Here is a 16,814-nt window from a genome sequence, read left to right on the forward strand (position 1 = left end):
CAGCACAGAAAAGCTGTTAGGAAAACTTGGAGTCTCAAACCGAATTACATCTTTGAGTTTATATAAAAAAATTGTATGTTTAATAATGTGGTGTGGTGTCAGATGGAAGAAGTGACGACGATCCTGTAAAAGCTTAGCTATCTGCTGAGAATGGTGTTCATTGCGATAACTGGGGCACTTACGACACAGAACTGCGTAGAACTGAAGAACTTATAAATACTATCAATTTGGACAGTCTTCGGCTATCTTTTCCAAGCATCTGGATTTTTGCAAAGATTCTAGGGGAATTCTATTGTGCTTCGGAAAGTAAAAATTGAGTAGTAGCTTATTACTGAAAGAGAAGCACATACCACAGAGAACAGACGTCCATCTTTAGCGTTCAACTTGTGTAAAAATCACTAACGTTATCGAAGCTAATTGGGATATCTCCACCCGGTGCGTTACTGTCGTCATATTTTTAGTGACCGAGCTCGATAGATTGAAAATCGAATTGTAAAGTCTGAAGATATTTAGGTTTGAAGGAAACCATTTTTGTTGCAAAAATCACTTTCAACTGTCCAAACAAAAGGTTCTTTTGAATTTATTTTTCCAGAAATAGTCTTATTATCCAATGTAGCGCATTCCTCTGTATTTGACTCCTAAAGTGCATAGACTCTGGGTCTTACTATAAAAATTGATTCCGTTAGACACTAGTTACACTGTTACCAGTTATATTATATATAAGTAATACATTTCTTTGCATTGTAATCAATAAATATAACATCTCAAAATTATCACAGTAATGTATTGAAACTATGAAACAACTTTCACAAAATAAAAAAAAATAATTATTTGCGCCTTTGAGGGTTAATATGACTCCCATGGTTGAAAATAAAGTAAAATGTGATATCAATTGATACAAAAAATATTTATTGCACCTTTTTTAAAAGACCTATTATGTACAACAATAATGTTGCCAAAAACGGAATCCATTGGTTGCCAAAATCTGAGTGTACCGAAAAGGGAGCATGCAAAAATCGGAACGTGCCAAAAACGTAATCTTACTGTACTATCAATGAACAGCCTCCAAGAAACATAAAACACACATATCGTCAATACTTCCTCCATTCCATTACACGTTGAATAACCTTGTTAATACGCTCCAGTATTGACAAAACAACTGAACGTGTAAGGACCGCTAATATGGAACACAAACAAGTCAAACATTCTTCACTAGTATATATGATGATTGACAGCAGGAAAAACAAAAAGCACCACAAAAAGGATAAGCAATCAAAAACAATATTTAGAAAACGATATTTAGAACAGATGGATAAATCGTCGTACCCGGAACATCACGTTCCAGATCCATTCTTGACTGCTCATCATTCCGAATTAGATCCACATAACATCACTGTGAACAGTCTAGTGAAAGAAACCGATTCCACGCACCCCGGCTTGCTCACAAAGTCAACTTACTGTACTATCATACTACAAATTATGCAAAACATCAAACTGTCTTGAAAACAAAAACTCCAAAGTCTGTTAATGATTAGCGGCTCTTAAGCTTCAATAATCCATTGTGGTATAACAAAGTTGGGTTGACGATGTGCATCAAAAATATTGAACCCGTAAAGTCCGCTATTCATTTAATCGCTTAGCATATTACAAACACGCACATGCACTCGACTGACACTACACCACTTCATCGATACAAAACACCGCGGCAGCGTCAATGCAAACAATCGCAAGCACCGCTCCCGCTCGCGTGCGGTGGGAATTGAATCGATTTTCGATTTAGACGAACATAGATCGCGATCCAAATTTTTGAGGAAGAATCGCATTGCCGAACGGATCCGCTCATCATTGTTCGGATACAATTCCGAACATATATCGGAAAGAACCTAAATCGCAGCGATCCAAGGTGAGCGTAAGAGAGAAAAAGTACGAACATGTGAGCTACCATATTCGCTTGGCTTTAGCCGATCGGGAGCTCAACAGATGACACTCATAAACAAGAAAGACAGAATAAAGCATCGGAGGTGGGTGAGTGCGCGTGAGCCTTGAGTGAGCATAAAACGATGCGATTCTTCCTATCCTTGATTGTCAGCAGTAGTGCCGGCCCGAAACTTTGGACTTGATCCCAATTCGACCTTTATTTTACTATCAGTTTTCAACGGTTCAGAGCACGACTTGGAAAAAAAACCAAATAAGTGAATATTGCAGGTTTAGTAAACCGTAGCGAAAAAAAAACTGCATGTTCAGGCTTTTTGATGGTACACCGGAACCTCCATTTACGAACCAAACCGGGGTTTGCTTTAGTTTGCTTCACATTCCTATTAAAATTCGTTGATTGAGAAATAGTCTCGATAACCCTAACAAGATGGGTATTTTTGGAATGAGCTTGACAAGTATATGATAAAATGGAACCTTTTTGAAATCCAAGATGGCGACTTCCGGTTGAGCAATGTTCTCGATAACCATAACCATAAGAGAATTTATCTAAACCGGAAGTCGCCATCTTGGATTTCAAAAAAGCTTCAGACATCGATTTCCATCATGTATTCGTCAACCGCATTCCAAAAAAAACTCATATTGTTGTGGTTATAGAGAATTTATCTAAACTGGAAATCTCCATCTTGGATTTAAAAATGGCTTCAGACATCGTTTTCCGTCATATACCCGTCAACCGCATTCCGAAAATGCCCATTTTGTTGTATTTATAGAGAATTTCTCTAAACCGGAAGTCGCTATCTTTGAGTTCAAAATAGCTTCAGACATTGATTTCCGTCATGTACTCGTCAATCGTATTCCGAAAATACCCAACTTTCATTAATAACAGTTAGCTAACAATATATATTGTACTAGCTAATACCCATCGCGCGTTGCAGCGACTTTCAACGAAATCGGAGGAAAACACAATTTGTTCCGAAGCGCCATCTGCAGGGCACATAATCCCCAACCAATAGCACACAAACACGCTCCATAACAAATGCCTACTATGTACAATTTTTTACGGTAATCGGTTAAGTCGTTTGGGAGTCTATAAATCATATACATACAAACATTGACTTTTATATATATATATATAGATTTCCTGATTATACATCATATTATCATGATTTAATCTGTTCCACAATATTCCGCCACGTCACTCGGTCAGTTGCTGCTTGTCTCCAACCTCTCAGGTGCCCGGTACTTGCCAGGTTCTGCTCCACTTGGTCCAGCCACCGGTAACGCTGCGCTCCTCTTCGTCTTGTACCTCCCGGTTTGGAGGTGAAAACCAATTTGGTGGGGTTGTTGTCCGGCATCCTCACAACATGCCCCGCCCACCGTACCCTTCCAGTTTGAGCTACTTTCCGGATATTTGGCTCACCATAGAGTCGCGCAAGTTCGTGGTTCATCCTTCTCCTCCACACGCCATTCTCCTGCACACTTTCTGCAGATCGTTCTCAGCACCCTTCTTTCGAAGACTTCGAGTGCTTGCAGATCCTCCTCGAGCATTGTCCACGTTTCGTGCCCGTAGAGAACCACCGGTCTAATCAGCTGTTGTTGTACATGGCGCATTTCTTGCGGTGGTGAAGCTTCCTGGATCTCAAAGTTTTGTGAAGCCCATAGTAAGCATGACTTCCAGAGATAATATCTCTGATCTCCCGGCTGGTGTTATTATCCGCAGTCACCAATGAGCCTAGATAGATGAACTCGTCAACCACCTCGAACTCATCGCCATCGATCGTACTACTGCCCAACCTTTCCCTATCGCGATCGGTTCCACCAGCCAGCATGTACTTCGTCTTAGACACATTTATCTTCAGTCCTACTCGTGCTGCTTCGCGCTTCAGTCGGGTATACAGATCTGCTACCGTCTCCTTGTTTCTACCGATTATGTCCACGTCGTCAGCGAAGCACACGAACTATCCGGACCTCGTGAAAATCGTACCCCGCATGTTGAACCCCGCTCTTCGCATTACCCCTTCCAGCGCTATATTGAACAGCAGGCAGGAAAGCCCATCGCCTTGTCTTGGCCCCGTGCGAGTTTCAAACGGACCCGAGAGGCCGCCCGAAATTTTGACACAACACCTTACACCATCCATCGTAGCCTTAATCAGTTTGGTCGGCTTCCCAGGGAAGCCGTTCTCGTCCATTATTTTCCAAAGCTCCACACGGTCCACCGTGTCATATGCGGCATTAAAGTCGATGAACAGGTGATGTGTCGGGACCTGGTCAGGGCAGGAAATATTCGAACCGAACCTATGTTCGAATACCTTCAAAGCGCGAAGCTTTGCGTTACTGGTTCGTATTCACAAGCTTCGCATCACAATCGCTTACCATCGTAATTGCGGACATTTGGGCGATACTTTTGCATGCTCTTCGGCGAGGATAAATGAAGCTTCTTGTTCATTTCATTGATGTTCGGAAAGATATGTAAAAGCTTTTGCGTAGTTTTCGACGAACACGAGCTAAGCTCTTGGTTCGTGTGATCGATATTTTTGAAACAGTTACACGGAGCTTCGAAGCGATGTTCGCGAGCACAGAAAGAAGATTACCTCGAAGTATTTCAGAATCGCGAACACCGAAGGATGATATCAATTTAGCATCGCGAGGGCCATCGCAAACATGTTCGCCGGACGATATTAGTTTTCTTTATTCAAATACCTACCTACTAGTTATGCAAAAAAAGTATATTCTAGACAGAGGCCTTGTATTAAGGGTGGAATAGGTGAAAAATAATTGTGACAATGTGTAGCTTATGGATGCTGGGGTTAACTGAAAAGTGACGTAACAAGTTTATTTAAGATACCCTACTGATATATTACCAGTAGGGATAAAATCAAGATTTCGTGACAGGGCGGGGATAAATTTTCAAATGAAATAAATTAGGGCTAGAAAATGAAGTTAAACACAATGTACACAACGTATTGAGTGGCTCGCTTATCTTAGTCATGTTCCTATAGTCACCTACCAGTTATGTCAGTTTCTTGAGGATAAAGATATCGATATCCATTCAAAGGAAAAAATCGATTATCAGTTAAATAAATAACGTCATGATGTGTATGATGAATCCTAGAAATAAATAGGGAATGTCAATAAACTCGACCATTCCCGATTCATATTTGGCAGTTCTGGTCGTTTTGTAAATCATGTGCACTTATTTAAAAAAACGTTTTGAATCCATCTACCAGTGTGATGAGACAATTTTATAACTGTTTTCGAATATTATATCGGTTGAGAACTTTTAGAACATGATATTTCGAGAAATTTTGAAAGTGAAATTAAATAAGTTGTAAAGTTATAGAAAATAGCCTTATAAAATGAACGGACAATCGAATTATTACTAATACTTTATGAATACATTATCTAAGTTCTTCATTCAATGCAATATGTATGCAAAAAGTTAAAAACTGGCTTTCCCTTGAGAACTGGGCCAAAAAATCGAAAAAAATGTGTTGGCGATCCGAGAACTAGAACAGAAATTGTAACCCTTGGACCTCTGAAGTGCATGCGTACAAAATGCTATAGTCTAATGTTTGTTTTTATTAATTTCATTTAATAATTTTCAGTTGAGCAATTCTGTCGCAAACTGCATTGTGGAGCGAGGGTCATAACTTCCTAAATTTTAGTGTACCTATTAATTTAGTACACTCTCTTTAACATAAACTACTCTAACGAATGAACGAATGGGAGTAGGTTCGATAAATTTTGAAAGAAGCCGTTAAATCAACCACTTAAGGGATTACACCACCGCAAAATTAAAAAAAAAATCGAAATTGATCTTGATTTATTTTATTATTCCATATCAACATTTGAATAGGGCTAATAAGATTTGTGAACAAACTTTTGTTTTGCTGATTTCTCTTAATTTATCATTTCAACACAGAAAACATTTGAAATCGATTCTACCAAAGATGTTGATTCATGTGTATTTTTCATAAAATTCAACTCTGTAGCAGAAAAATGAGCGAAATAAGTTTGTTTACAAAAGTCTCATTAGCCCTTTTGAAGAATTACTATTGTATTGATCTTAAATATGGGTCTTCAAAATAATATATCAAAATATGGAATGCGACAAAAAGCGAATAATAATGGAAAGACAGTATTCGAAAAAGTTCGAGTTTAGAACGACTTTCATTCTACTTGGAGTTATTTATTTCGCTTCTCATTTTCCGAGATTTCCCTTACATAAAGCATTTCGGCTATAACTGACTCAAAAAAAATACAGGGGGCCCTAAAGATTTCTTTCTTTTATTTTTTATTAGTAAAAGTCAAATAAGGGAAGATTACATCATGGAGAAGATAAACCAAATTTTGTCCTTTTCAGAATTGTTTTTGGATTTCCAACAAAAAAAAATCACTAGAACATTGTTTGTAAGTTCTTTGCGTTTCTCCATCAGTAATTAGTTAACAAATACAATACAAACAAGTTGGAATATCCTTCTCATTATTTATCACAAAACACATGTACAGGAGTCAGGAAATAAATTTCATAAAAGTGGAACATGTAATAAGTTTGACACTTCATTTATTAAGTGAACAGATTCTGTCGAAAATGTTTGAAAATAAATATTTTGTCTCTTGTGATTAGGTAATCAACCAATAAACTTATAAAACAATATTATAAAAATCATTTGGAAGCTTTCCTCTTGGTTTGGTACAGATGCCAAGAAATTATAATTCAATTAATGACAATAATAATGGATTCAAGTATGTAGGTATTTGTTAATAAATTCATTTGGTAAAATTAAAAATAACGTTTAACACACAAATCATCGCATATTATTGAGTGAATATGACTAGCCGATTTAGGAATGTTGCGCAAAAACGTTAGAAACCGCAACAAGTTGAAAACAAAGGCCAACGGACTACGCCTAACTACCCCTCAGTGGATGCAAATAACTGAAGTTCGCCGTCTAACTGAACTCGGACGTCAGCAGTGAGATTCCATCCGAAAATTGTTCTTTTTAGGAAGAATTTGTTTTAGATAGGGAGATTATTAAGAGAGGGGTAATGGTTTTAGCGTTAAAAAACACTATTTGCGATTTTTTTAGAAATTTGGACGAAGCGAATTGATCAAAACTTTTGTACATTATAATGTATCATTTCATCCAAAAGAGTCATTTCACCAAAAAAAATTTTTTCACGATGAAACCCTTACCCCCTTAAACATACTTTATACATCTTCACCTAAACTCCTTGGCAGGGAAAATATACTCCGATTGAAGAAGAAAAGACGAGTTTGCAATCAAAGTAGCTAGTAAACATAATTGTATTCCGAAAAAAAGAATTTGAATTTCACTAGCACTACGCTCATTCAAACTCGTGGCTCATAAATTGGTAAGGTATGCGACGCACCTAATCCCTAAATCCTAAATTATAATCTTAAAAAAATCCATTTTATTTATACTCAAAATAAGATTTACAGTTTATGATTTTAAGACAGATAGTCACGTAGCGAACATGTTCGCGGTGGCCTCATGATGCTGATGCTTGAAGCGATATAAAACTTCGATGTTCGCGATTCTCAAATAAACGAGGCATTCGCTTTATATGTGTTCACCGAATATCGCTTCGAAACTCCGTGGAAATGTTCCAAAAACGCAAAAACCACGAGCCAAGAGCTTACCTCGTGTTCGACGATGTGTGCTTCTAAGGTTAATGTGAACTTTTTCGAACATTGTAAAAAGCGAACTAGATGCGAAGCTCGCTTCGTCCGAGCAGAGATAAGTTTTACCCCTAAATGTTCGCAGCGATTGTGTCAAACTCATCGATTGCATGTGGTATGCTTGAGAAAGTGCTTCGTGAAGCTTCGAACAGCAATCAATTCATTTTTCGAAATTTTCCTGCCCTGCTGATAACTCCCGACAAATCCTTTTACCAGTGGTGATAGGCGCCGGAACAGAATCTGGGATAGCACTTTGTAAGCGGCATTTGTCACTGTGATCGCTCTGTAGTTTTTACAGTCCAATTTGTCGCCTTTCTTGTATATCGGGGTGATGACCCCTTCCTTCCACTCCTCCGGTAGTTGTTCCCTGTCCCAGAATCTTTCGACTATTCGGTGCATGCATTCCGTCAGTTTCTCCGGACCCACATTAAAGAGTTCCGCTCCTGGACCATCCTTACCAGCTGCCTTGTTGTTCTTGAGCTGTTGAATAGCCTCGTTAACCTCATTCATAGTGGGCGCCGGTACATCCCCGTCGGCTGCGACACTGACATAATCGTCCTCCTCGAACGCCCGATTGTCCGCCTGCGCACCATTCAGATGTTCATTGTAGTACTGCCTCCACCTTTCGACCACCTCACGTTCGTCCGTCAAGATGCCACCTTCCTTGTCTCTACACATTTCGGCCCGCGGCACCGTTGCGAGAATCCTGAGAGCGATACAGCAGCTCCATCTCCTCCCTCTCAGACTCTTCCAGGCGGCGGTTTTTGTCCTGAAAAAGACGAGTCTGCTGTTTTCGCTTCCGTCGATATGACTCCACGTTCTAACGAGTGGCTTGAAGCAACATCGCTTCGCGTGCTGCATTCTTCTCGTCCAATATCTCTTGGCACTCGCCATCGAACCAATCGTTCCGTCGACTCCTCTGTACGTATCCCAGGACGCTCTCCGCAGTGCTGCTTATCGCTGCTTTAGTCCTGGTCCAGCAGTCCTCAAGGGGAGCATCGATGAGCTCCTCCTCCGGTGGTAGCGCTGCTTCCAGATGCTGCGCGTACATTGTCGCGAGGTTGGTTTCCCTCAGTCGGTCCAGGTTATACGGCGGCGGGCGCCGCAGAGTTGCGGGTCTTCAAACAAAAGCCGGACAGAACCTCAAATGTTACCTAATTTGGCTGAAAATCACAACTTAAGCTAATTTTGAGGTGCTGAGCTCATTTTTGATGTCAAAAGTCGTAAAATATTAAATGCATTTATCCATACAGTGTCATTGAATCTTTCTTATAACTATGATCCCGTTTTTCATGATAGATTTTCCGTTACTGTTCACCAATGTCAAAAATATCAAAAAAAATGAAGAACACTACTTAAAATCCATTGTACAACGTGTTGGTTTACTGTAGATTGTGTTACTATTTTATACAAAACACCATGCGCCTCTATATCAGCAACAAAGCTTCAAAATCTTCTTAAACCTTTTTGCGCACCTAGACGCAGAACGAGACCACGATATTCGAAAAGTAGAGGTTATTTCCCATAGAGTGTATACTGTGTGACCGTTCCGAAATGATTCCGAAATTGGCACAGTATACATTAGTGAAAAAAGTATTTTTGACCACCTCAAACATATTTAAGCTAAAAAGTCATAGTTCCAGGCAAATTTGCCAAATGTATTGTAATGAAACTAGTTGTGCTAAAATCAGACCAAAATCAAAAGAGCAACATTAGGGCATTGCAAAAAAAATATTTTTGGATTCTCAAAGGCCCCCCCTCTCATATTGTGACAAATGTCAAAGTTACCTCAGATGCCAAATTTCACATCATTTGGACAATTTTAGAATTTAGTGGGCGGGGCTTCGCTTGAAATTTTTTGAAATTGGTAGTATGGGAAAATATGGAGGAAAAATACATTAAATGCTATAACTTTTGAAGTAGCAATCAGAAAATTACAATTTATACCTCTTTTGAAAGGAAATAATCTTAGTATTTGAATGGAGATATTTCTGTTTCTAGGAAAATACGGAAAATTGGGATACTGGGTCATTTTGGCCCCAAATCCCCTATTTTTAATTATTTTTCTGCTCCGTGATGCAAATCTTACTTATTTTGTAGTTTTTCTAATGTAAGAAAATCTCAAAAATCGATCGGAGCCTTTTTGACCTTTGTTCGAATACGAGAAGTTGGGGTTAAATGGCCTTTTGTCATTCATATTAAACTTCATCATTTTCTCGTAAACATATCTCTATTATTCTTCACTCAATTTTCATAAACTATACCTTGTTGAACGTGGAAAATCCTTAGGATTATGACAAAAATAGATTCGTTACCGGTAAAATTCAGGAACATCAAATTATCTAACATATAGTGTCGATTTCACATTTCTATCATAACATCGCACATATTAACTCCACTTAACAACAAAATTCTTATTTAATTTACTACCTTTAGTGTAAAATATGCTAAGGGATCACATCAGAAAAGATTCATTCCTAGAAAATAGGGGAAGTTGAGGTATTAGGACAAATAATGAAAAAAATTAGATTTGTAGAGTAAATATAAAAAGTTTGATGTTTCTGAATTTTACCTCTAACGTTTTTATTTTTGCTTTATTCCTCCAAATTTTACACGTTCAGCAAGTTACATTTTATGAAAATTGAATGAAGAATAATAGAGATATATGCATGAGAAAATGATAAAATTTAATATGAATGACAAAAAGCCCTATAACTCCAACTTCTCGTATTCGGACTAAGGTCAAAAGGGTTCCGTTCGATTTCTGAGATTTTTTCACATTAGAAAAACTACAAAATATGTATGATTTGTATCACAGAGCAGAAAAATCATTAAAAATAGGGTATTTTTGGGCCAAAATGATCCAGTACCCCACTTTCCCGTATTTTTTTAATATCTCCATTCAAATACTAAGATTATTTCCTTTCAAAAGAGGTATAAATTGTAATTTTTTTATTGCTACTTCAAAAGTTATAGCATTTAATGTATTTTTCCTCCATATTTTCCCATAGCACCAATTTCAAAAAAATTCAAGCGAAGTGGGCGGGGGTCTAAAATTGTCCAAATGATGTGAAATTTGGCATCTGAGCTTACTTTGACATTTGTCACAATTTGAGAATTCAAAAATAATTTTTTTTTGCAATGCCCTAAGCAACATGCATTTGAAGTGAACAGAGTGGTGGTGGTTTCGGAAATGAAAATCATTAAAAAATCCGGACTTGCTGCTTCCATCGGATTGTCGTTTCTTTTATGTGGATGATACGAAATTTCTCAAATCATCGCTCCTTGCTGGAATCTGTGGTATGGTGCTCTTACCATGCTATAACTGGATTGCCAGGATTGAAGGTGTTCGCCGTGAATTTGTAAGGTACGCCCTGAGGCTGTTGCCGTGGCGTGATCCAATAAACTTGCCACCATACGAAGACCGCTGCCGTCTGCTAAACATCGAATCGCTGGAGGTACGACGGATCACCTCACAAGCATCATTCGCTGCAAAACTACTGACGGGCGACATTGACTGCCCTTCTCTGCTAGTTCAGCTAAATTTGTACGGGACCCCTATATTGAAACGTTAGAAGTATTCTAGTTTACAAAAAAAATTAATTATTGGTTTAATTCAAACGGTAGGTTTCCTCCCGTCATACCTCTGTTAATTGGGCAAGGGACCAGACATCGATAGAAATCCATTAGCTATGTCACCAACCGAAGTACGATGGGTAAGGAGCTAAAATTTAAATAACACACGATAGTAAATTGTTATCTAGCGGTGACATTAAATAGATCAAGTGTGGCAGTTGCGGTTGTGTGTGGTCTCGCATTGGAGGCAGGGCACTGTCGCCAATGTGATAATCATAGGGTGATGAGCCTATTTTGGCACCATTATGGAGAGGGTCGCACTATTTTTTGAACAACTTAAAAAGAAGCCATATTACCTATAACCTTTTTCAGAATAAAGTATCAGTGTACTGTTTCTTAAACATCTGTATAATGCTTATTTGGCAGAATTGTCTCAATTTTCAGCACAAATGAAAATAAATGTTCTATTCTGTGCATCTATTCCCACTTGAACGTTCCAATTATCGCCTCATGGGTGTGTCGATTTCCACCTCATCGAAAAACAATCTAGTTGAAACGCAATGCCTCATATTTCATTTGCGTCAATTCTAACTAGGTATCCAGATCATGGACGCCAACGCGTGATTTGTAAAACGAATCATTCTGCTTTTTTCAGCCGATCAAAACAAACGTAAACATCACGCACACGAAAGAAACTCATCAGCTGTTAGTAGAAGAGCGCCCAGAACTGCGCATGCAGGAAATAAGCATGCGAATGTTAACAACTGGAATATAAAGTTTCACATCACACATTACTTCCTCCCTATCCAAATTGTATGTGCAGATGAAAATAAAATATCTGCAATCAACAATTAGTTGAATAGCTTGAAATAATTGATTACTTATACATGAAATTGCATTACAATATATTTTCAAGTTCATGTTTTGGGTTGGCCGCACTGGTGATTCTTTTCTGTACGATGGATGCAAAAAAGTTTGTTTTGATTGTGGTAGTGTATCGGCAAAACATGGCAAAATTATGAACGCCAGTATTTAATATGTTCCTATTATAGCACTAGGCATATCCTAGTGTTTGACGAGTGTTTTTAAAGTGAAATAATCGTAAAAAGGTTCCCCAGCTAAAATAAAGGTATATATCAGTGCAATATTTAATATATTTGTGCCGGAATAACGAGATATGAGGCGGTAAATGCTGGCTCGAAAGTGTTTATTTTGCTAAGCGCCGTTGCGTCCTGTTTCGGTTCACTACGCGAGTGAAGCGGATCAACAGATATTTCAATAAGGTGATTTTGTTTTAATTAAAAGTTGGATTTAGTGGATAGTTCTGAATACGTATGTGCACAACAAATAAAGAATATAACTTGAGCTTATTTTTGCACACCTGTTTTAGCCAAATCGATATTGTCATTATCTCATATGCTTGGTTCGAAACCAAGGGGTACGAAATAGGGTCACAATAGGCTCTACTGCCATAATAGGCACATCACCCTATGTTTCTTTCGTGGACGTCACCATTTCCCAAGAATAGCATTAGGGATTGTGCATTGGGCCAGAGTCTCAAAGGTTGCAGGTTTGAATCCTGCCTCTGGGGAGAGATTTTTTCACAGAATTGCTTTTGCTTCACTCACCATTTCGATCTGCTTTCCCAGTTGGATACCACCAAAATGTCTTAAATAAGGTATTGGCACTTACATTAAAATCTAAATAAATGAATTATTTTCAAATATGGCTTCAAGCTAAATTGTTTTTGAACTGGATATACCCTTGTGAAATGTTCGTCACGGAAAGGATAAATTATTCAAACATTTTTCCAATCAATTTTAATAGAATTTGTTGTTAACTATATACATTCTGTAGATGGGCACGCTTGTTAATTAATGCGTCATGTGTGTATATATATATATGCGTGTGTGTGAATATGGTCGAGAGAAATTGGTCCCCCTGCCCTGTTTTAGAGTTTTAATTTCAATTTTCAGCTATTATATCGCCACAAATTTATCATTTCGCTTCCATAAACGTTCTGATTTATTGCTCCATTTTGGAAACACCGCCCACCTGTGCACTCGTGTAGATCGTAATTAGGTTCTATTCACCTCATCCGTTGATAATATCAGTAGCGTATAATAATGATAATGATTATAATATTACCAATAACAATAACAATAATCGGTATCAGTAGCAACAGTGTTTTGTTGTGTACTCGGCTCGCTCACAATTCACCGAAAAAAAAACCGTCTCAAGCGGAGAGCTGATCGCCTATTAAAGCCTGTACATGTGCTGATTCGTTCCTCTTTTTTCTCTCCTTCCTGTACCGTGTCTTTTCTCTATATCTTTCTCTCTGTTTTTTTCCTCTGCTGCGCTAATGTAATCAATCGACATTGACACATAAATCCAATTAACACTCGCTAACTGACGGACATTCGAACCTGAACCCGCCCCCTTCGCACCGATAGCTCGCTCAGAAAGAGGTCACACCGCCCTACATCCCGTCATTCGATGGGTGCGATCAGGACATAACCTGTCACTTCGATCCCCAGTTCACACTGGAACCGGCCGAGCTGACACCGGACGATCAGTAAGTGAACAACACCTTTATCCTTCTCTACCTCCCCCCCCCCCCCGCCGTAGTTGACAGATATGACCGTGTCGGATCCCCTTTTATGTTTGCCCGAGAGTTTGCCGCCGTGGGGCGGTGAAAGTTCAGCGAATTGAACTAATTCGATTGGACAGTTATATCTTGTACTAAACAAAAAAGTACCAACACTACGACAGCACAATGTCGAAGAGAGCGAGAGGGAGATAGCGCGTAACACTTCCGCGGAAATGTGACGTAGAAAGTAGTAAGTTTTTCGCCGCTTGCCACCACCCACACTAAATATAACTTTGCTTCTTTGTCAACTTTTCACAGCTTCCATAATTTTGCATGCTCTCTTGCACTCAACTTGTTTACACTTGACTGCCACTTCTTTTTCTTTCTGCCTGAACCTCGTTAAAACTTAATTCGACACAGATATTTGTAGATAGGAACTTTAAAATAGTTGTGCCCTGCTAAATATTAATAGAGTCGCTCACGCTCGCTTGGTGACATCCAGAGACTAGCTCTTGCAAGTGTCGACAAATATCTTCCATTACTTTAGCCTGGAGAAAAAATTTGTAAGCCTCAGACTCCTGGCCAAGCATCAGCTGGAGAAAAACACAAACGCAAGCTGACAAAAAATTCTCGTACTCGAGGCAAACAAACAAGCTGGTATACTGGCATCGCGGCGCTGCCGCCCGGCAGGAAGAGGTAAGGTGAGCGAAAGTTTTATCCTTTCCAAGAACGTGGCAACCACTTCACGACCGTTACTTGGGCCGGAACCCGGCGGGGGTAAGATTCACACCCTCTCGGGCACCAACCAATTCGAATCGGTGAGAGTAGAAAATTTAAAATAGGATGTTGTTGGCTCTACCACTAGTCGCCGTCCCAGTTAGTATCGACAAGTGCCGATGTCGGCGGAAGATGAAGTTTGTGTATTTATTTAATTTTTAATGTTTGTTTGTTAAAGTTTTCTCCGAATTCTCACACTCCGAAATAATTTCGGTATTAGTTGAGTGTGTTGTTGGAGGGGGAGAAACCCACCAGCAGCAATGAAACCGATGGTGTAAATTTTCGAGGAAACTTTTGTAAGAGTGTGGTTTGTTTACATTTTTGTTTTTTATTGTTTTCACTGATATCTCTAAAATTTCGAAGTGAGCAAAAAAAAGAAGGGAATGAACAATTTGACTAGGACAGAGAAATTCATGAAGCTGTGCTGTTCACAAGCAACTATGCGAATGAAAAGTTTTCCTCTCGAAGCAATGAAGACGCTTTTCGGAAGCACGTTCCAACTGATAACAAACTTTGGAACTAAAAAGTCGTCGCTTTCGTCGATAGTTTAGCCCACCATTGTATGTGTAAACTGCGGATAACTATGGTAGGTGGAACGTTTTCGGGACTTCGAATCCAAATTGTTACGAATTCCAATCATGAACTGAAGTCTTTCAACCATTTCTACCAATTCTGAAAAATGTTAAAAATGTTAAAAATGTTAAAAATGTTAAAAATGTTAAAAATGTTAAAAATGTTAATAATGTTAAAAATGTTGAAAATGTTAAAAATGTTAAAAATGTTAAAAATGTTAAAAATGTTAAAAATGTTAAAAATGTTAAAAATGTTAAAAATGTTAAAAATGTTGCAAATGTTAAAAATTTAAAAATGTTAAAAATTTAAAAATGTTAAAAATGTTAAACATGTTAAAAACGTTAAAAATGTTAAAAATGTTAAAAATGTTAAAAATGTTAAAAATGTTAAAAATGTTAAAAGTGTTAAAAATGTTAAAAATGTTAAAAATGTTAAAAATGTTAAAAATGTTAAAAATGTTAAAAATGTTAAAAATGTTAAAAATGTTAAAAATGTTAAAAATGTTAAAAATGTTAAAAATGTTAAAAATGTTAAAAATGTTAAAAATGTTAAAAATGTTAAAAATGTTAAAAATGTTAAAAATGTTAAAAATGTTAAAAATGTTAAAAATGTTAAAAATGTTAAAAATGTTAAAAATGTTAAAAATGTTAAAAATGTTAAAAATGTTAAAAATGTTAAAAATGTTAAAAATGTTAAAAATGTTAAAAATGTTAAAAATGTTAAAAATGTTAAAAATGTTAAAAATGTTAAAAATGTTAAAAATGTTAAAAATGTTAAAAATGTTAAAAATGTTAAAAATGTTAAAAATGTTAAAAATGTTAAAAATGTTAAAAATGTTAAAAATGTTAAAAATGTTAAAAATGTTAAAAATGTTAAAAATGTTAAAAATGTTAAAAATGTTAAAAATGTTAAAAATGTTAAAAATGTTAAAAATGTTAAAAATGTTAAAAATGTTAAAAATGTTAAAAATGTTAAAAATGTTAAAAATGTTAAAAATGTTAAAGATGTTAAAAATGTTAAAAATGTTAAAAATGTTAAAAATGTAAAAATGTAAAAATGGTAAAAATTTTAAAAATGTTAAAAATGTTAAAAATGTTAAAAATGTTAAAAATGTTAAAAATGTTAAAAATGTTAAAAATGTTAAAAATGTTAAAAATGTTAAAAATGTTAAAAATGTTAAAAATGTTAAAAATGTTAAAAATGTTAAAAATGTTAAAAATGTTAAAAATGTTAAAAATGTTAAAAATGTTAAAAATGTTAAAAATGTTAAAAATGTTAAAAATGTTAAAAATGTTAAAAATGTTAAAAATGTTAAAAATGTTAAAAATGTTAAAAATGTTAAAAATGTTAAAAATGTTAAAAATGTTAAAATGTTAAAAATGTTAAAAATGTTAAAAATGTTAAAAATGTTAAAAATGTTAAAAATGTTAAAAATGTTAAAAATGTTAAAAATGTTAAAAATGTTAAAAATGTTAAAAATGTTAAAAATGTTAAAAATGTTAAAAATGTTAAAAATGTTAAAAATGTTAAAAATGTTAAAATGTTAAAAATGTTAAAAATGTTAAAAATGTTAAAAATGTTAAAAATGTTAAAAATGTTAAAAATGTTAAAAATGTTAAAAATGTTAAAAATGTTAAAAATGTTAAAAATGTTAAAAAT

At 36.3% G+C, this 16,814-nt stretch overlaps 1 protein-coding gene across 4 annotated transcripts in view; it reads left to right on the forward strand.

Moving 5' to 3' along the window:
• Positions 1-16,814, forward strand: part of LOC131689676 (atypical protein kinase C) — a 481,953-nt gene that overhangs the window by 423,905 nt on the left and 41,234 nt on the right. For 3 of the 4 annotated variants that reach the window (XR_009305444.1, XR_009305445.1, XM_058974925.1), the window contains exon 12: positions 13,669-13,790. The exons of the other annotated variant lie outside the window; for it this stretch is intronic. Coding sequence is in view for 1 of the 3 variants with exons in the window: in XM_058974925.1 (XP_058830908.1) it covers positions 13,669-13,790 (122 nt within the window). In the remaining 2 variants the exon portion in view is untranslated. The remainder of the gene's footprint in view (positions 1-13,668; positions 13,791-16,814) is intronic. 4 annotated transcript variants of the gene reach the window in all.

Source organism: Topomyia yanbarensis, chromosome 3 (genome assembly GCF_030247195.1).
Source record: "Topomyia yanbarensis strain Yona2022 chromosome 3, ASM3024719v1, whole genome shotgun sequence".
NCBI classification, from domain to species: domain Eukaryota; kingdom Metazoa; phylum Arthropoda; class Insecta; order Diptera; family Culicidae; genus Topomyia; species Topomyia yanbarensis.